The sequence below is a fragment of the Salmo trutta genome, chromosome 39 (genome assembly GCF_901001165.1).
Source record: "Salmo trutta chromosome 39, fSalTru1.1, whole genome shotgun sequence".
NCBI classification, from domain to species: domain Eukaryota; kingdom Metazoa; phylum Chordata; class Actinopteri; order Salmoniformes; family Salmonidae; genus Salmo; species Salmo trutta.
Window position 1 is genome coordinate 13,758,763 of NC_042995.1, and position 20,593 is coordinate 13,779,355.

At 45.0% G+C, this 20,593-nt stretch overlaps 3 protein-coding genes across 3 annotated transcripts in view; 2 read left to right on the top strand and 1 right to left on the bottom strand.

The window, feature by feature from the left end:
- LOC115179762 (bile salt export pump) overlaps positions 1-6,832 on the top strand; it is a 13,251-nt gene extending 6,419 nt beyond the window's left edge. Inside the window, exons 17-29 of the mRNA XM_029741494.1 lie at positions 112-313; positions 485-551; positions 743-830; positions 1,057-1,230; positions 1,320-1,424; positions 3,055-3,216; positions 3,429-3,632; positions 4,073-4,314; positions 4,509-4,665; positions 4,749-4,946; positions 5,089-5,295; positions 5,694-5,840; positions 6,174-6,832. Coding sequence (XP_029597354.1) covers positions 112-313; positions 485-551; positions 743-830; positions 1,057-1,230; positions 1,320-1,424; positions 3,055-3,216; positions 3,429-3,632; positions 4,073-4,314; positions 4,509-4,665; positions 4,749-4,946; positions 5,089-5,295; positions 5,694-5,840; positions 6,174-6,374 — 2,154 coding nt within the window. The 3' untranslated portion in view covers positions 6,375-6,832. The remainder of the gene's footprint in view (positions 1-111; positions 314-484; positions 552-742; positions 831-1,056; positions 1,231-1,319; positions 1,425-3,054; positions 3,217-3,428; positions 3,633-4,072; positions 4,315-4,508; positions 4,666-4,748; positions 4,947-5,088; positions 5,296-5,693; positions 5,841-6,173) is intronic.
- The window catches only part of LOC115179766 (retinol dehydrogenase 7), a 27,398-nt gene extending 14,009 nt beyond the window's left edge, over positions 1-13,389 (bottom strand). Inside the window, exon 1 of the mRNA XM_029741505.1 lies at positions 12,919-13,389. The gene's annotated coding sequence lies outside the window, so the exon portion shown is untranslated. The remainder of the gene's footprint in view (positions 1-12,918) is intronic.
- The window catches only part of LOC115179763 (bile salt export pump), a 24,858-nt gene continuing 15,491 nt past the window's right edge, over positions 11,227-20,593 (top strand). Inside the window, exon 1 of the mRNA XM_029741495.1 lies at positions 11,227-11,390. Coding sequence (XP_029597355.1) covers positions 11,290-11,390 — 101 coding nt within the window. The 5' untranslated portion in view covers positions 11,227-11,289. The remainder of the gene's footprint in view (positions 11,391-20,593) is intronic.

Sequence of the window (20,593 nt, forward strand, 5' to 3'; positions counted from 1 at the left end):
ATACAACATGATCAAACCTAAGTACGTGACAAATGGTAGAAAAACTATTATGAAATAATCATATTTACAATAGCCAGGTAGGATAACGGTCTCATGTTTATCTCCTATAAGGTAAGCAATGGTCGCACCACCATCTCCATAGCCCATCGCCTATCCACCATTAAGAACGCGGACGTGATCGTGGGCTACGAGCATGGGCGGGCGGTGGAGAGGGGCAAGCATGATGAGCTGCTGGAGAGGAAGGGTGTTTACTTCACTCTGGTCACCCTACAAAGCCAAGGAGACAAGGCTCTCAACCAGAAGGCCAGACAGAGTAGGTCTCTATGAGATCAATGCATCCCCATCCAAAATTCTAAAGTTGACTTGCACACACTTTTGTCAACATAAAAAGCATTAAGAGAGAAATGAATGTGCAGGAACACTTTTAACAAAACATTTCTTATAACAATTTGTATAATAACCTCCCTCCTTTTGCCTGTGTCAGTGGCGGGCAACGACGAGCCAGAGCAGAAGAGTTTATCCAGGGCCGGGAGTTACAGGGCCAGTCTCAGGTACTGTAGAACTACATCTCTCATGATGCACTTCACATCCTTTTCACAAGGCCTCACTCATATCTGGTTACAGTGAATCCGACACACATCTGGGTGAAGCACGGCAGACATTTTGTGCCAGAATGCTGACTGATGGTGTCATTTTGCATCTCGGTAGTGCATTGACTTGGTGCTTGTCTGTTGTTGTGCAGAGCCTCTATCAGGAAGAGGACCCGCTCACAGCTGTCCAACCTCATTCCAGAAGCAGAATCCTTCATATCTCAGGCAGACGCGGGCAAGGTCTGTGTGTGTGTGTGTGTGTGTGTGTGTGTGTGTGTGTGTGTGTGTGTGTGTGTGTGTGTGTGTGTGTGTGTGAAGGAGGTTGGTATGGGAGTCATCAACAGAGTTAAATGGGGTTACTTGCTACTTACCCTTTCGAGGTAATCTACAGTTTACATGTGTGCATTTGTTATGCATGTATCCATAGTCCATACACGTGTGTGTATATATGTCTTAATGTGTCCAGAGTGCCTTTGTGGAGGAGGAAGAGGTGGAGGAGCATGTTGAGCCTGCTCCAGTGACCAGGATCCTGAAGTACAATGCCCCTGAGTGGCCCTACATGCTGTTTGGAACCATCGGAGCTGCTGTCAACGGAGGAGTCAACCCAGTGTACTCCCTGCTCTTCAGTCAGATTCTGGCGGTAAGGTGGAGGGGTCTAGTATTGACCAAGACAGTCTTCATTGAATATTGGTTCATTAGCTTAATCAGTGTATGTGTGTGTTCCTGTAGACATTCTCCATACCAGACCCAGAGGCTCAGAGGAGGGAGATCAATGGTATCTGCATGTTCTTTGTGCTGGTCGGAGTGACTTCCTTCATCACCCAGATGCTCCAAGTACATGTCCCTCCCTCCCTCCCTCCCATCCTTTATGTTCACCTTTCTTAACCTGTCTGGGAACCTGGGACGTTTGCGTCCCACCCTAGTCAACAGCCAGTGGAATCGCGTCGCGCGAAATACAAATACCTCATAAATGCTATAACTTCAATTTCTCAAACATATGACTATTTTACACCATTTTATAGATACACCTCTCCTGAATCGAACCACGTTGTCCGATTTCAAAAAGGCTTTACAGCAAAAGCAAAACATTAGATTATGTCAGCAGAGTACCCTGCCAAAACTAATCACACTGCCATTTTCAAAGCAACTAGCATGCATCACAAATACCCAAAACACAGCTAAATGCAGCACTAACCTTTGACAATCTTCATCAGATGACACTCCTAGGACATCATGTTACACAATAGATGCATTTTTTGTTCGATAAAGTTCATATTTATATATAAAAACAGCATTTTACATCGGCGCATGACGTTCAGAAAATATTTTCCCTCAAAAGCTTCCGGTGAATCAGCGCTACAATTTACAAAATAACTATTCGAAAACATTGGTAAATTATAATATTGTCATTCAAAGAATTATAGATTAACATCTCGTGAATGCAACCGCATTGCCAGATTTAAAAATAACTTTACTGGGAAATCACACTTTGCAATAAACAAGGTGCTATGCTCAGAATAATAGGCTAGGCGATACAGGTTAGCGCCATCTTGGAGTCATCTAAAATCAAATATACTATTGTAAATATTCACTTACCTTTGATTATCTTCATCAGAAGGCACTTCCAGGAATCGCAGGTCCACAACAAATGTAGTTTTGTTCGAAAAAGATAATAATTTATGTCCCAATAGCTCCTTCTTGTTAGCGCGTTTCGAAGGCTACTCATAATGTACGAGGCGCGCGGGACTTGTCGTCACGAATGTGCAAAAAATATATATTTAAGTTCGTTCAAACATGTCAAACGTTGTATAACATAAATCTTTAGGGCCTTTTTCAATCAGAGCTTCAATAATATTCAAGGCGGACGATTGCATTGTCTTACTAAACGTTTCGGAACGAGAGGGTACCCATGGGCGCCTGCATCATAGTAGTAATGGCCCTCCCCCTATGACCAACTTTCCAGGCCTCTCGTTCGGTCAGTTTCTACCGGAGAAGACTCAAACCACTTTGTAAAGACTGTTGACATCTAGTGGAAGCCTTAGGAAGTGCTAAATGAATCCTAACTCACGGTGTGTTTCATAGGCAAAGTGTTGAAGGTGATTCCACAAATCAGATTTCCACTTCCTGCATGGAATCTTCTCAGGTTTTGGCCTGCCATATGAGTTCTGTTATACTCACAGACACCATTCAAACAGTTTTAGAAACTTTAGAGTGTTTTCTATCCAAATCTACTAATTATATGCATATTGTAGTTACTGGGCAGGAGTAGTAACCAGATTAAATCGGGTACGTTTTTTATCCGGCCGTGCAAATACTGCCCCCTAGCCCCAACAGGTTTAATCTTCACATCAACCGGATCCTTTCTCCTGCTTCTCTAAACTCTGTGAAAAGAGCAGCCTATTTCTCTGTGTTTTTGTCACTCATTTCCCTTAACCTGATCTGATGGTGTCGGTGTCTCCACCAGGGCTATGCCTTCTCTAAGTCTGGGGAGCTGCTGACAAGGCGCTTGAGGAGGATGGGTTTCCACGCCATGTTGGGTCAGGAGGTGGGCTGGTTCGATGACCACAGGAATAGCCCCGGGGCTCTGACCACACGGCTGGCCACTGACGCCTCCCAGGTCCAAGGGGTGAGTATGGACCTCATACAGTCCTCATATAGGGCAGTTACCAGACCCCAGACCAAATAGTATTAGTGTCTTTCAAATACTTGATTTAATGGAGTGCTATGGAACTAATGCAGCAGACTCAAAAGAAAACCTCACCCATCTGGCATTCTGGGTAAATAACCTATTCCGAACCCAAATTGATTGATTGATACCGCTCCCTCGCCCTCTCCTAGGCCACTGGCTCTCAGATCGGCATGATCGTTAACTCTCTGACCAACATTGGTGTTGCCGTCATCATTTCCTTCTACTTCAGCTGGAAGCTCAGCCTGGTCATCCTGTGCTTCCTGCCATTCCTGGCTTTGTCCGGAGGCTTCCAGGCTAAGATGCTCACTGGCTTCGCCAAGCAGGACAAACAGGCCATGGAGGATGCAGGACGGGTAGGCTACAGTACTCCACTAACTCACTGGCCAGGGCTGTTTGTAACACAGGCTGGAGTCACATAGTGCTACTGTGACTGGAAGTGAATTGTCATTGAAGCAAGGTTGTACACTAACTTCTCACATTAGTTGTCAATACGTTATCAACATGTTCTCGAAAGCTTCTGTTAGGGTCATTCAAGGAAAGTCACTACCACAGAACTTCCCTTGTGTAATAGTCTAAGATATTTCAGCCTGTAACTATTGTAATGTATGTTATAGACATCAGGTGAGCGCTTCCTGAAACCTCGTCACAGTAAACCCACTGGAGAGCTTATCTTACAGTGTGGTAGAGATAATGCGTATAGTTCCTGTACTGTAGACAGTTCTTACTTCCTGTTCTAGACTTCCAAGGTGGTAGTGGTGGGTGGTTGTGACATCTCTGTGGTATCTTTATGTAGATCTCTGGCGAGGCCCTGAACAACATCCGCACCATCGCGGGGCTGGGGAAGGAACAGAGCTTTGTGGAGATGTACGAGGCTCACCTGGAGGCTCCGTACCAGGCCGCCAAGCAGAAGGCCAACGTGTACGGCGCCTGCTACGGCTTCGCCCAGTGTGTCGTCTTCATGGCCAACAGTGCCTCCTACAGGTTTGGAGGGTACCTGGTGCGCCAGGAGGGCCTCCACTTCAGCCTGGTCTTCAGGTGAGAGAAACGGTCTGCCTGCCTGTCCGTCTGCCTGTCTGCCTGTTTGCCTGTCTGCCTGCATATCTGTCAACAATATAAACAGACCATGAAATCACATTGTCCAAGATGTATTCCACCACCTTTCCACCGCCTTTGTTTATTCCTTTATATTAACCTGACTAAACCCCATTGTCTCTCTGTGATTGGTTCAGAGTGATCTCAGCCATAGTGACCAGTGGCACAGCGCTGGGCCGAGCCTCTTCCTACACCCCAGATTATGCCAAAGCCAAGATCTCAGCTGCCCGTTTTTTCCAGCTCCTCGACCGCGTGCCAAAGATTAGCGTCTACAGCAACGAGGGGGACAAATGGGTACATGTCACCCACGCACGCACACACAAACACGCACTCACTCACTCTCTCTCTCTCTCACGCCCCCTCTCTCTCTCATCCAGCCTGATTTCAAAGGGAACTTAGAGTTCATTGACTGTAAGTTCACGTACCCGACCCGGCCAGACATCCAGGTGCTGAATGGGCTCAACGTGTCGGTAAAGCCCGGCCAGACGCTGGCCTTCGTGGGCAGCAGCGGCTGTGGGAAGAGCACCAGCGTCCAGCTACTAGAGAGATTCTATGACCCCGACCAGGGCAAAGTGGTGAGTCCTCAGTTTCTGTCAGCAGCACACAATATCCCCATATATGTCTCTAGAGGTATAAAGACTGTAAGAAAATGGGGGTATCCTGGGAGCTGGATTAGTTCACAGGATAGTTGACTGGATTTTCCACGTTGCATTGCAGATTATTGATGGCCATGACTCGACTCAGGTCAACGTCTCGTACCTGCGCTCCAAGATCGGCATCGTATCCCAGGAGCCCATTCTGTTTGACTGCAGCATCGGAGACAACATCAAGTACGGAGACAACCTGCGCGAAGTCAGCATGAATGACATCATCTCCGCATCCAAGAAAGCCCAGCTCCACGACTTTGTCATGACACTACCTGAGGTAATGCTGCTGTAAGTGTACTAACTTAAAACAACACTGTCAGTGTACTAACTTAAAACAACACGGTCAGTGTACTAACTTAAAATAACACTGTCAGTGTACTAACTTAAAACAACACGGTCAGTGTACTAACTTAAAACAACCCAAAATTGCCACTGAAGTTTGTAGCACCATTAGGAAGGAAACACCAATGATTTAGATATGTCATTTAAGTCAGTTGTGGCCAGTTACTCTAACATCTTCGTTTCTATCAAAGATACTCGCAAACTAAGATCCAAATACAAATGTCCAGGTTTTGTGCCAAACTTCTAGTCACAAGAACTCTGTCACATTATACCCTGCATCTGTAGCCCTTTGTCTGACACAGTAGTCTTTAAAGTTTTAATTTCTCCCTTTAGAAATACGACACCAACGTGGGTTCCCAGGGCTCCCAGCTCTCTCGGGGACAGAAGCAGCGCATAGCAATCGCCAGGGCGATTATCCGCGACCCTAAGATCCTGCTACTGGACGAAGCCACTTCAGCCCTGGACACGGAGAGCGAGAAGGTAATGTCTCCATGACAACCGCCTGTCATCACCACAAGCAGTGGAAGAAGTCCTGAACCTGATAAGGATAGATTCAATTTATACAGATCTTTCAATTCCAAATAGCTTTAGAATTGATACGAGGCAAGGCAAGCATGCAATTTGCCTGAGCCTTAGGTCCATTGTATGAGGCAGAGGCAGTAATCAAGTAATCATGGTGAGTCATGGGTGATTGTGAAATCAGCTCAAAGCTTTGTGTGCGTGTGTGTGTGTGCGTGTGCGTGTGTGTGTGCGTGTGTGTGCGTGCGTGTGCGTGTGCGTGTGCGTGTGCGCGTGCATGTGCATGCTTTACAGACGGTGCAAGAGGCGCTGGATAAAGCGAGGGAGGGCCGAACCTGCATCGTCATCGCCCACCGTCTCTCCACCATCCAGAACTCTGACATCATCGCCGTGATGTCCAGGGGCTTCGTCATCGAACAGGGACCACATGACCAGCTCATGGCTCTCAAAGGAGCCTATTACAAACTTGTCACCACCGGTGCACCAATCAGCTAACTCCTCAGGGTTCTAGGAGCCAAACCAGGAAATGCCTGTTCAGGTCATCACACCGGGTCATATAGTATTTATTCTGCAGAAGGAATCCTGTCAACCGTCACACATTCTTTCCTTTAATTGGTCATGCTGTGTATTCATTTGTTGTCGTTACATTTAAACAGAACTATGGCTGGTATGCATTCATTACTTGTATATACTTTAGTGTACAAAATGAAGGATTAGTTCAATTACTTTGTTGAGTACATGAATTCAAGGTGGGCTTTCAGGCGTTCATAATTCTGCTCTATTAATTGTCTTACGCTGACACAGGTCAGGGTTCAGTCTGAGACATACTGTAGGTCTGAGCGGCTACCTTTTATATTGGAATTTGTACTTTTTTGTAATTAACTGTATTGCATAAGAATACATTGAATCCTAATATCTACATTGAGGGTATAAAGTAACTGTTCACAATTGTCTACCATTTGTGCTGTGCTTACCATTATACATTTACGATTTTAAAATGTTTTGGATTTTAAATTGAACCTTTATTCTTTGAACCAAATATGGTGCATTTAAATTGCCTGCAGACGATAGTACATTCTACACAAGTTGATTTTCCTTAGTCAAAGGTTAAGATAACAGACTCATTGAAGAGCCTGGGACAGACTAGTACTACACACTAGTACTACAGACTAGTACTACAGTATTCTCTACATCAGGTCTTGTTGATGATTCCATGAATGACACGCTGACCTGAGACCAGGATGAGATTTGCTGCATCCGTCCATCAATGGTAATGTGTGATCACACCGCTCTGACCTTATGGAGTCTTCATCAGTGCATCCCAGATTCCCAGCACCCAGACAGGGGTGAATTAGTATGCTGGGGAAGCAATATAATATTTCCTGGCTCTGTCCTGCTAGTCCTGTACTGTCTCTGTCCTACTAGTCCTATACTGTCTCTGTCCTACTAGTCCTATACTGTCTCTGTCCTACTAGTCCTATTCTGTCTCTGTCCTACTAGTCCTATACTGTCTCTGTCCTGCTAGTCCTATACTGTCTCTGTCCTACTAGTCCTATTCTGTCTCTGTCCTGCTAGTCCTATACTGTCTCTGTCCTACTTGTCCTATACTGTCTCTGTCCTACTAGTCCTATACTGTCTCTGTCCTACTAGTCCTATACTGTCTCTCCTACTCTGCCTCTCCATCTGCCTCAGCCTCCACCCTGGTGAAAAGTCAAGCCTCAGAAGATTTAACACACCTACCATGTCATTACTACCAACTAGGTGGCAGGTAGCATAGCGGTTAAAGCGCTGGGCCAATAACCGAAAGGAATCTAGTTTGAATAAAGGTGAATAATCTGTTGACGGGCCCCTTGAGCAAGGCACTCAACCCTAATTGCTCCAGGGTCACCGTTGATAATGGCAGACCCTGTCTCAGGGAGAGTGGGATATGAGGAAAACACATTTCCAATTCACACATGTGTATTTGTACATGTGTGAAATAGGACAAATACAAGCACCCACCAAGATATTTTTATTACCTACTGGGGGGGTTGAACAGTAAATGAGCTTGTATTAAACAGCGACAGTAAATGTGATTTAGAGACCGCTGTATTTCTAATGCTCCATCATCCATCGGTGACACAAGGGGCCTCAATGAGAATGAGGAACGGCGATCCAACTAATTCAAAGACTATAGGTAGGCCTGCTCCCAAATGGCCCTGTCAGAGATTGAAGTTGCTTTGGTATTGAATTAGATGCATTTAAAAAAAATCTAAGACCATGTCCACGGTTGGAATTGGTTGGAGATGGAATTTGATTCACTTGGGAGTGAATTACATTAAACTTTAGTGGTAAACTCAGTGGCATTAGTTGACCACTTGGTGGCATTGTATTCTATTCTCTTCATAAGTATTATAGTGAACTGAATTGGTAACTTAGTAGCAGAGTGTTGACCATGAGTAGGAGCACAGTAGAATATATGCAGGATGGAGTACTGAACTGCGGAGGTAAGATACCCTGCTGAATTCTACCTGTTGTGTTGTCATGAACTAATAGTGTCATTTGGGTAAAAAACGATAAAAAATTGTCAAGATTCTTTCATAAAGAGCATATGTTCAACTTCATAAAAAAAACATTTCCCATTTCAAAAGGTTCAATTCAGAAAAATGACTATAGTGAAACAGATCACCTGCTTTGACACTATGATTTTACTATTTGACGTCCAATGTTTCTTTAAAAAAAAATATTTTACTTATAAAGGAATAGTTTCACCGTTGTAAAAGGATTGTCCAGTTCACATAACAGTGTTGACCTTAAAATGAGAGACAAATGTAAATCACGTTAAATTAATTAGAATCTTCAGAAATGACTTTGTCAAAGCAAGAAAATAACTAGGGCTTTACAAACAAAATACAATAATAAGATCATAATATTTGGGTTTCACAATGAGGTGAAAACTTGGGGAAATGTTTGGGTTAAGCAGATTAAATCTTCCAGGAAGTCAGAAAAACAGGAGGGATATGTCAAAAGGCTGATTTGGCCCTAACCCTTGTCGTGGAAATTCTACTCCATGTCGTGGAAATTACCACTAGGGACACTCGAAGTCAATCTTTAATGAATCATTGTTTATTAACAGAGGTTCCAACCAACTCAATGCACCATGTACACATGTCGATCTGGAGCTCCAACTGGGCAGACCCGTTAATAATGAAGGACGAATAAGCTAAGTCATGCAAATTTGACCTGTCTGCAGTACATAAGAGAAGAAACGGAAAACGTTCGGTTCGTTCATGAGACCAACCAATACTGGTTCATGCATGTGGCAGACCAATACCTCACAAGGCTTGTTCTCTCCAAGCTGAGACCTTGAAACTGAGATATCTTTCATTCTCAAAACAAGGTTTGGTCTTACTGCCAAATTGCAGATACTGATAGTGATAATCAGTCACTTGCATGAATACAGAAATTGGTTATTAGAACAGCACATGAATAGAACACAGAAATTGGTTTCTAGAACAGCACATGAATACAACACAGAAATTAGTTATTAGGAAAGCACAAACATAACATTTCCATCACACCTTAAATCAGATTTATTTAATTTTTCATGTGGTCTATATTAAAGGGCATTTCATTTAATATAACAGGCTTTTAAAATTCAATATTGGTGCACCATTTCTACTTAAAATATCAAAATGCAGCCTCCCGGTTGGCGCAGTAGTCTAAGGCACTGCACCACAGTGCTAGCTGTGCCACCAGAGATTCTGGGTTCGAGCAATAATCAGTGACATCTGTTAAAAGCGCTGTTTATACCTTGTGCTAATGTGTCCTGATCTTGTCTACATTTTGACCATGCCCACATTTCCAGAAATGTGACTACACATGGTATTAAAATGTATATGTTATCCCTTCCTGACGGTGGCAAGGAAGATTTGATCACAATGTGTCTTTTAATCGTTTACACCTGTCTAAAAATGTGGGCACAATCAGAATGTGGACAAGATCAGGATAAAGGACACAAGTTAGAACCAGGTATAAACAGGGCTTTAGATGGCCCTCAGGATCCAGATTTAGCAAGTCTCCTTATAGTATAGCCCTATAAATAGTATGCCAAATTTATGACGTTAATTTCATGTCAATATCCTAGTTGCTGTCCAAGCTACTTTTAGTATTGGAAGTCGCAGATTTTTAAAGGAATCCAACTGCCGTGAGTTATTGTAGCTGTGCTTTTGCTTGACACTTATTTGAACAGAGAAACTGTAAAGTGATGAGGAATTAACCTACCAGGTGACTTTGAATCAAGATGATGTTTAGATTAGGAAACGTAGGGTTAATTTTACTTCTCAGAAAGGCTGTTTTTTAAGTGATTGTGAAAGACAGCATTGTGTGCTTGTGCGATGTGATTTTGAAAGAGGTACAGAGTTCATCTCTTGTGTTTGTCTACTATGTCACTGGTGGCTATAAAGTGGCAGTGTGCAGTGGTACAACGCACTGTGAGTCTACGATCACAGGGAGAAGGTACAGTAAAGCATCGCTGTCGAGTGTGTGTGTGTGTGTGTGTGTGTGTGTGTTCTTGTTTTGCTGACCCAATGGGGACTTTCAACTGTTTGCACACCTTCCGTATGGGGACGTCATGACTAACTGGGGACAAAATCTTGGTCCCCACAAGGCGGACCGTGTGTGTGTGTGTGTGTGTGTGTGTGTGTGTGTGTGTGTGTGTGTGTGTGTGTGTGTGTGTGTGTGTGTGTGTGTGTGTGTGTGTGTGTGTGTGTGTGTGTGTGTGTGTGTGTGGTTTGGGGGAGAAGTCAGAGGATGTGGATAAGCCTTTGAGTGTATCAATATCAATATGGCCTATTTGAGTATATTGAGCTGGAGCCAGATCTTTCGATGTGTTTTCTACCTTAGCCGCTCATCTCTAGAATGAAGTCTCTCGTGCTCCTTCTATTGGTGGCTGTTACTGTATCATCTGTGGTGTCTAAACCCCTTCCTGAAGACTCTGAAGCAGAGGTTCACAAGGAGTTTGAGACATGGAAAGTTAAATATGGTAAAACTGGTTCAGTACTAATATTTCACCAATGGATATTTACACTGAGTATACAAAACATTAAGAATGCCTTCTCTTTCCATGACATAGGCTGGCCAGGTGAATCCAGGTGAAAGCTGTGAGCCCTTATTGAACCATCCATTGTTAAATCCACTTCAATCAGTGTAGATGAAGGGGAGGAGGCAGGTTAAAGAAGGATTTTTAAGCCTTAAGACAATTGAGACATGGATTCTGTTTGTGTGCCATTCAGAGGGTGAATGGGCAGGACAAAATATTTAAATGCCTTTGAACGGGGTATGGTAGTAGGTGCCAGGTGCATTGGTTTGTGTCAAGAAATGCACCGCTGCAGGGTTTTTCACTCTCAACAGTTTCCCGTGTGTATCAAGAATGGTCCACCACCCAGAGGACATCCAGCCAACTTCACAAAGGTGGGAAGCATTGACGTCAACATGGGCCACAAGAAAATCGTGCCATCTGGTTTGCTTAATGTAAGGAATTTGAAATGATTTATACTTTTACTTTTGATACTTAAATATATTTTAGCAATTACATTTACTTTTGATACTTAAGTATATTTACTGGGTGACTTTTACTTGGGTCATTTTCTATTAAGGTATCTTTACTTTTACTCAAGTATGACAATTGGGTACTTTTTCCACCACTGGCTATATTACATGGCTTTATTAGGCTTTTTAAAATGTATGGAAGCCAGGAGATGCTAAATGTGGTTATTTTTCATTAATGGTCAATTACTGTGAGACCAATAGTTATTTGCTTAACAATCACTGGCTGACGAAATTTCGTGACCGCCACAGCCCTAGTCACATCTACCCAGCTCCACCCCCCATTCCTCAGTATACCAAAGTGTCAGGGTCATCACGGGATGTTACAGAAATACGCACATTACACAATATGAGGTTAGACATAAATCAAGTGGGATGATAACATCTGCCTTTTACAGTTCATCACTAATATGCATCTTATAACAGTAGCTTATAGTAATAACTTTATTGTAGCTATAAGATAATCAGGAAAATACTTTGAAGATCAACCACATTCAGGGAGAGTTCATTGAAGCGCATGGAATGACAGAGACAGGATTGAACAGAGCAAGGATCAACCGTTAATAATGCCAGTGTTGTGCCTAAAATCTCCCCTCTGCCAGAATCCCCCCGTTCTTCATTGCTGCGACTTGCTTGCTAGTTGAGATTTCTGCTCTTCACTCCGTTGTCAGTTTAGCCTACATTTCACGGATCTTAATAGCAGAAAGCATTTTTGTCTGCAGTTTTAATTTTGGCTATTTGTTTCAAGTGAATGTGGCGGTTCTAGCTTGTATGGTGTCCTGATCGACCCCCCCCCCCCCCCCCCCCGCTCCCCTTCAGCGCCCGACCGTGCCCGGGACGCCCCGTGCCGCCCCCGGGAAGATACCGCCTTGGAATGTTTATTGCTTGCCAACATTTTACTCCCTCTATGTTTAATATAACACAGATACATGAATTATTCATTTCAGTTGCCTATCTTGACATGAAGTTTGTTCTATAGAAAGTATTTGACTGATGTGGCCATTGAAAGTATTTGACTCTAGCCACAAAATTAAGGAAATTAGAGGGGGGGGGGGGGGATTCTGGCAGGGCTTGATTTCCTGCACCGGTTTCAAAGTGCGCTGTAGGCTATCTTGTGTAATTGCTCTTTGTAAATAATCAACTGCAAAATGAGCCAATATCTTGCCAAAGGTCCTTTAAACCACAACTAACAAATCCTATTAAAAATGTGCTTCAAATAAACTGGAAGAAATATGTGCAACACTCCTACATTCCCATTTGAATGTAATGTGAATCTCATGTTAAATGCAAGCTCTCGATGTTTCAAATAACACAATATGGAAAGTCAGGGCGCATGACAGAATTGAAAGCCCTGCACATTACATAATAATAAACATTTGTTCGATCAATTATGATAGATTGTGATAGATAGCCTATCCTCAACTTTTGCATGTTCAAGAAGATTACAGTCTGGTGGAATATTGAAGTCGTACCTGTTGGAGATGTTCCTTACCAGCGCAACAAAGTAACAGTTTTCAGAAACTATGCAAGACCAAACTCTGCCCAAGGACGTCACATGTCTAGCACTGGCCAATCGGAGCCAAGTTATGTCATTAGAGTTAACAAGGTCCAAAATGATTTGATTAGATATCGTTTGGTAGGAACTTGAAACTACTTAACATACTCTTGACTTCAACATGGAAGGATTATTAAAGTATTCTTTCATCCATAATTCATCGATGTCTAATAGATGAAAAAAAATGAAATTAGGCCGACATACTAAATAGCATATTAAATCCTGATATAATTATAAAAAACATGATTTTTACAGAAAATGTGTTTTACATTTTAAAATATGGTTGTCATGGATTATCATGTCAAATAAATTGAACAAAAATCTAAACGCAACATGTAAAGTGTTGGTCCTATGTTTCCTGAGTTGAAATAAAAGATCCCAGAAATGTTCCATACATACAGAAAGCTTATTTATCTGAAATGTTGTGCATAAATTTGTTTTCATCCCTATTAGAGAGCATTTCTCCTTTGCCAAGATAATCCATCCTCCTGACAGGTGTGGCATATCAAGAAGCTGATTAAACAGCATGATCATTACACAGGTGCACCTTGTGCTGGGGACAATAAAAGGCCACTCTAAAATGTGCAGTTTTGTCACACAACGCAAGTTTTGAGGAAGCGTGCAATTGGCATGCTGACTGCAGGAATGTCCACCAGAGCTGTTGCCAGATAATTTCATGTTAGTTTCTCTACCATAAGCTGCCTCTGACGTCATTTTAGAGAATTTGGCAGTACGTCCAACCGGCCTCACAACTGCAGAACATGTTTAACCACACCAGTCCAAGACCTCCACATCCGGCTTCTTCACCTGCGGGATCGTCTGAGACCAGCCACCCGGACAGCTGATGAAATTGAGTTGTGTTTCTGTCTATAATAAAGCCCTTTTGTGGGGAAAAACTAATTCTGATTGGCCACCCATGGCTGCTCCCCTGCCCAGTCATGTGAAATTCATAGATTTGGGCCTAATGAATTCATTTCAATTGACTGATTTCCTTATATGAACTGTAACTAAGTAAAATCTCTTGCATGTTGCGTTTATATTTTGGTTCAGTATAGTTCAACTCAATACTAACTCAAGGTCATGCCTTGTATTACAATGATCACTAGATGGTGGCAAATAGTTGTAGGCTATTGAAAATGGGCATGATCAATAATATAAATAATTTCTGCTCATCCTACAGATGTAGGTTCTTAATTTGAGCCTGTTTGCTACAGCAGGAAAAGTATCCTGCAGCAACAGGAAATGTTCATTTTTATGTGGATTATAATTAATGTACATTTTTGTAGGGCTTGATCATTTTTTTGTATGGGAAAATCAAGTCTGAAATTTCAAAGTGGAAATTACAAACTTCAGAAGCCTTTTTAAACCTCAAATACACTACGAGTTTTACATTTCCTGCATTGCAGGAATGTTCTCCTGCAACAGGGTGATCAAATTAAGATCCTAGATCTGTACATTCATTGACCACAACCAAATCTGTGTTAGTTAATTATCTATCACCGTATCTACCACTCTAAGTTAATTTTGTATTAGGTTTTTAATTGACAGATTATGCTACATTAATTGATGAACTACTATAGACATAGGCCTGATCTAGGCAAGCTGTGTTAGTAGTCAGTAAACATGGCTATCTGCCAATCCATTTGAATAGTCATAGTTTACACCAGAGCAGGAACAATGCGTGCAGTGGCCTGTAATGGTCTGCAATGTGAATTATCATAATGTTGCTATAATGGGTAACACTAGTTCCTTTAGGAGTTAATCATTACGTAACAAACTGTTCACTTATTTGGGCATGTTTCAGAAGCATGTTTCCAGAACCTTTTCCTCACGTGCCAGTAGCCTTCACAAGCACTGTGTCACAGGCCTATTCACCTGCTTCCCAATGGTGAGAGAAAACATACCATTTACTGTTGCAGTTCACAAACAAAAAGGAAAATTGGTTTGCGTTAAAGTACTACTCGTGGAATAAGGTTGTGGTCTCAAATTAGAAGTGTTGGTGCTTGTTTGTAATGGCTTCCCAACCCCATGAAAGCAAGTAAAAGCAACAGTGTTAAGGTAAAACATCCCAGTTAGGAGAAAACCTCTTATGACAAGACTGCTAAAATGCAAATGAAACAGAAATGTATTACCATCATTTCAGACAGATCATATTGGCTTGTTTCGGACTGACGAGGACAGCAGCCCTGAGGGTGATGACCTGGAAGGTGTTTGACTTAGCTTTAACTCTTGGAAAGTATCCTGTTTTCACCCACAGTTTGTGTTCACATGCAGAAGGGTCAATAAACTGTGATATCTTAAGAAGTCATCAATGTGATATGATGAATGTGTAATGCTGAGCCTAATCATCGATGGATGTCTTATAGATTTTGCCATGGTCTTTGATCACAGTCCCGTGTGGCTCAGTTGGTATAGCACGGTGTTTGCAACACCAGGGTTGTGGGTTTGATTCCCACGGAGGACCAGTACAAAAAAATGTATGAAATGTATGCATTCACTACTGTAAGTTGCTCTGGATAAGAGCTTCTGCTAAATCACTAAAATGTAAATCTACTAAAAAAAAATGCTAGAACAGTTCTTCAACAAAAGTAGGCATACCTGTGATGGTGATCGTGGCTTAATATCATTACTTGTTATGTATTCTTGAAAATGATTATCTGACGTTCTCATAACATCCATTTAGCCCTAATTTATGGTTGAATGTAAGAAAAACCCATATCACCATGAGTGTAATTGCAAGTGTAAAACCCTGATATGCAAATGATTTTATCTGATTCCTTTTCATTGCAAGGAGAGCTATGTAGTAAAGGGTCTGGATTGTTTTTTGTACCATGCTCTCTCCTACTCTTTGCATAGCTGGGTCATCGGCCCCTTGGGCAGTACGAACCGACAGGACACTTACCTCTAAACACGATCGTATGACCTCAAGTTCCAGCGTGAACCTGGCTTGTGTGTCCAATAAGTACGTGGTGCAGAGGGCCTCAGCCTCTCCCAGCCCACAGTCACCCTATCGGTCTACTCTTTTCCCACTATCAGTGACCACCTTTTAAAAAAAAATGTTTTAAAATCTTTATTTTAACAGGGAAAACAGACTGAGACCTGGATCTCTTTTACGGCTGTGCCCTGTGTAAACATGTTGACATATACAGTTTTAGGCATACAGACAAGAACATTTCAAACATACAAAACAAAGACACAATTCAACAGAAACAATCACAGATAACATCATATTGATCCTCCATAACATTTTTAAAATGGGCAAGGGACACCAGAGTGTCTAACTTAAGTTGGATCTGCAGTTTGTTCCATAAATAAGGCGCAAAGGAACTAAAGGCAGTCCTACCCAACTCTGTGGAGACCGCAGGAGTCTCTAATGTAATCCACATCTGTGATCTGGTTTTAAAATTTGTATATCTAGTGGAAATTAATGATGATATATATGGAGGTAGTTTTAAAAGAAGCGCTTTAAAAATAAACAAGAGAGCATGTTGCTCTCGCCTCACAGATAGAGAGGCCCAACCCACATGTTGATAAAGGATACAGTGATGAGTTTTGTAACTATCCCCCGTGATAAACCTGAGTGCACAATGGTAAATAGCATCCAGTGGTTTTAATGTGTTTGCCGATGCATGCATATAGATAATATCACCATAATCTAAAACGGACATAAAAGTAGCCTGCACAATTTGTTTTCTATTTACAAAGGACAGACAAGCCCTGTTTCTATAAAGGAACCCTATCTTGAATTTGAGCTTTTTTCCCAATTCAGTAACATGTTTTTTAAAAGAAAGCCTATCATCTAACCATACCCCTAAATATTTATATGCAGAGACCTGTTTGATTTGTGTCACAGGTTCCAACGAGAGTGGCGCCCCTCCTCGGTCGGGCGGCGCTCGGCGGTCGTCGTCGCCGGCCTATTAGCTGCCACCGATCATTGTTTCTGTGTCGTTTAGTTTTGTCTGTCTGTTCCGCACCTGTTTTGTGTATGTCATTAGTGGGGACTTATTTAATGTGTGTTTTTCAGTTGGGATTTTGTGCGGGATTGTTTATTGTCTACATTGTGTTACCGACAGTTTTGTCGAGCGATTTACCGGCTGCGCTCCTTGCGCATTGTAATTATAGTTTGTGTTTTATGGGCGCAGTTCAAAATACTGGAACTTTGTATAGCGCCCTGTGTTTTTCGGCGTTTGTGTGTGTCAGTTATATTAAAAGACACTCACCTCCAGCACCTCTGTCTCCTGCATTTGATTCCGCCTATCCGCCAGTCCAAATCAGTCGTGACAGAATCCCGCACCTGAAAACTGATGGAGTCAGCAGGAGCAGAAGCGCCATCCATGGCTGAGCAGGTCTCCCAGCATGCCGGCCTCCTCCACCGCCTAGGCTCGGCCATGGATCAGGTGTTGGCCCGGTTGGAGAGATGGGAGAGAAGTGCCTCCCCAGCAGGACCAGTTCCGGTCCCTCACCCTGCGCCCCTACCTACATCCACTGAAGCGGGTGCCAGCGGGATCCGGATTTCACCTCCCAGGGAGTTCGATGGGACGGCCGCTGGGTGCAAGGGGTTCCTCCTCCAACTGGAACTGTACCTGGCGACCGTCCGCCCACCTCCCTCCGACGAAGAGAGGGTGAGCGTCCTCGTCTCGTGTCTCACGGGTCGAGCCCTGGAATGGGCCAATGCGGTCTGGGATGGTCCAGACTCGGCCCGGGGTGACTACCCTGAGTTCACCCGCCGCTTCCGGGCGGTTTTCGATCATCCCCCGGAGGGCAGGGCGGCGGGTGAGCTCCTATTCCATTTGAGACAGGAGACGAGGACCGCTCAGGATTTCGCGTTGGAATTCCGGACTCTCGCCGCTGGATCGGGGTGGAACGAGCGGGCCCTAATAGACCACTATAGGTGCAGCCTTCGTGAGGACGTCCGCCGGGAGCTGGCATGTAGGGACAACACCTCCACTCTGGACCAACTGGTGGATTTGTCCATTAGATTGGACAACCTGCTGGCTGCCCGGGGACGTTCCAGTCGGGGCCTGTTCGTTCCACCTACCAGTCCTCCCGCTCCACAGCCCATGGAGATAGGGGGGGCTGCACCGAGGAGGACCGGAGGTGGGGGTCTCTCCTGCACCCGATGTGGACGCAGAGGACACACTGTGGACCGGTGCTGGAGAGGTCCCTCCGGGAGTTCGGAGGGCAGGCAGAGCACTGCTTCGGCCCCCCAGGTGAGTCCGCACCAACCACACCCAGAGCCCCCTGTCGACCACTTGTACACCTCCGTTTGTTTTCCTAATTTTTCCCCTCACTTCCAGTATAAGGCGCTAGTCGATTCAGGCGCAGCTGGGAGTTTTATGGACCATGGGTTAGCTGAGAGGTTAGGGATTCCCCGGGTTCAGCTGGACCACCCCTTCCCTGTGCACGCCCTAGATAGTCGACCGCTAGGGTCAGGCCAAGTAGGGGAGGTCACCGTGCCACTGGTTATGCAGACGTGGGGGGGTCATGTGGAGCGTATCAGCCTGTTCATCATTGACTCCCCAGCGTTCCCAGTGGTACTGGGAATCCCCTGGCTAGCCACACACAACCCCCAGATTTCGTGGAGACAGAGGGCTCTTACGGGGTGGTCGAGGGAGTGCTCAGGTAGGTGCATAGGAGTTTCCATCGGTGCGACTACGGTGGAGAGTCCAGACCAAGTCTCCACCGTGCACATTCCCTCAGAGTATGCCGATTTGGCTATCGCCTTCAGTAAGACGAAGGCGACTCTATTACCACCCCATCGACGAGGGGATTGTGCGATAAACCTCCAGGCCGACGCGACCCTTCCGAGGAGTCACGTGTATCCTCTGTCTCAGGAGGAGACAGTGGCTATGGATACATACGTCACTGAGTCCTTGAGACAGGGATACATTCGGCCCTCTAAATCCCCCGTCTCCTCGAGCTTCTTTTTCGTGAAGAAGAAGGAGGGAGGTCTGCGCCCGTGCATTGACTATAGAGGTCTAAATGCTATCACAGTGGGTTTCAGTTACCCGCTACCTCTCATTGCTACGGCAGTGGAGTCATTTCACGGGGCGCGCTTCTTCACGAAATTGGATCTCAGGAGTGCGTATAACTTGGTGCGTATCCGAGATGGAGACGAGTGGAAAACCGCATTTAGTACCACATCGGGCCATTATGAGTACCTCGTCATGCCGTATGGGTTAAAGAATGCTCCCGCTGTTTTCCAATCCTTTGTGGACGAGGTCCTTAGGGACATGCTCGGGCAGGGTGTGGTGGTGTACATCGATGACATCCTGATCTGCTCCGCCACACGCGCCGAGCATGTGTCCCTGGTGCGTAGAGTGCTTGGGCGGCTGCTGGAGCATAACCTATACGTCAAGGCTGAGAAATGTGAGTTCTTCAAAAGAGCCGTCTCATTTCTAGGATATCGCATTTCCACCTCGGGGGTGGAGGTGGAGTGTGACCGCGTGACGGCTGTGCGTAATTGGCCAACCCCAGCCACTGTGAAGGAGGTGCAGCGGTTCTTGGGGTTCGCTAATTATTATCGGAGGTTTATCCGGGGTTTTGGCCAGGTGGCAGCTCCCATTACCTCACTGATGAAAGGGGGGCCGGTGCGGCTACGATGGTCAGCAGAGGCGGACAGAGCCTTCCATCGTCTGAAGGTTCTGTTCACCAATGCACCTGTCCTGGCGCATCCGGACCCCTCTTTGCCATTTATAGTGGAGGTGGACGCGTCCGAGGCTGGGGTAGGAGCTGTGCTTTCGCAGCGTTCGGGCGTTCCACCGAAGCTCCGCCCATGCGCGTTCTTTTCTAAGAAGCTGAGCCCGGCGGAGCGCAATTATGATGTGGGGGACCGGGAGCTGTTAGCCGTGGTCAGGGCTTTGACGGTGTGGAGACATTGGCTTGAGGGGGCACGTCACCCTTTTCTCATCTGGACCGACCACCGTAACCTGGAGTATATTCGGGCAGCGAGGAGGCTTAATCCCCGTCAGGCAAGGTGGGCCATGTTTTTCACGAGGTTTAACTTCACTCTCTCGTACATTCCAGGTTCCCGGAACCGGAAGGCTGACGCACTGTCGCGTCTCTACGACACCGAGGAGCGGACCATCGATCCTACTCCCATACTTCCCGCCTCCTGTCTGGTGGCACCGGTGGTATGGGAGGTGGATGCGGACATCGAGCGGGCGGGTCGGTCAGAACCTACTCCACCGCAGTGTCCCGTGGGCCTGAAATACGTTCCGCTTGGTGTTCGCGATCGCCTGATCCGATGGTCCCATACTCTACCCTCCTCGGGTCATCCTGGGGTGGAACGGACAGTGCGGGGCCTGAAGGGGAGGTACTGGTGGCCCACCTTGGCTGAGGATGTCCGGCGTTATGTCTCGTCCTGTTCAGTATGCGCTCAGTGTAAGGCTCCTAGGCACCTACCTCGAGGGAAATTACAGCCCCTCCCTGTTCCACAGCGGCCATGGACTCACCTCTCGGTGGATTTCCTTACGGATCTCCCGCCGTCTCAGGGGAACACGGCGATCCTGGTCGTTGTGGACAGGTTCTCTAAGTCCTGCCGTCTGCTCCCTTTGCCCGGTCTTCCTACGGC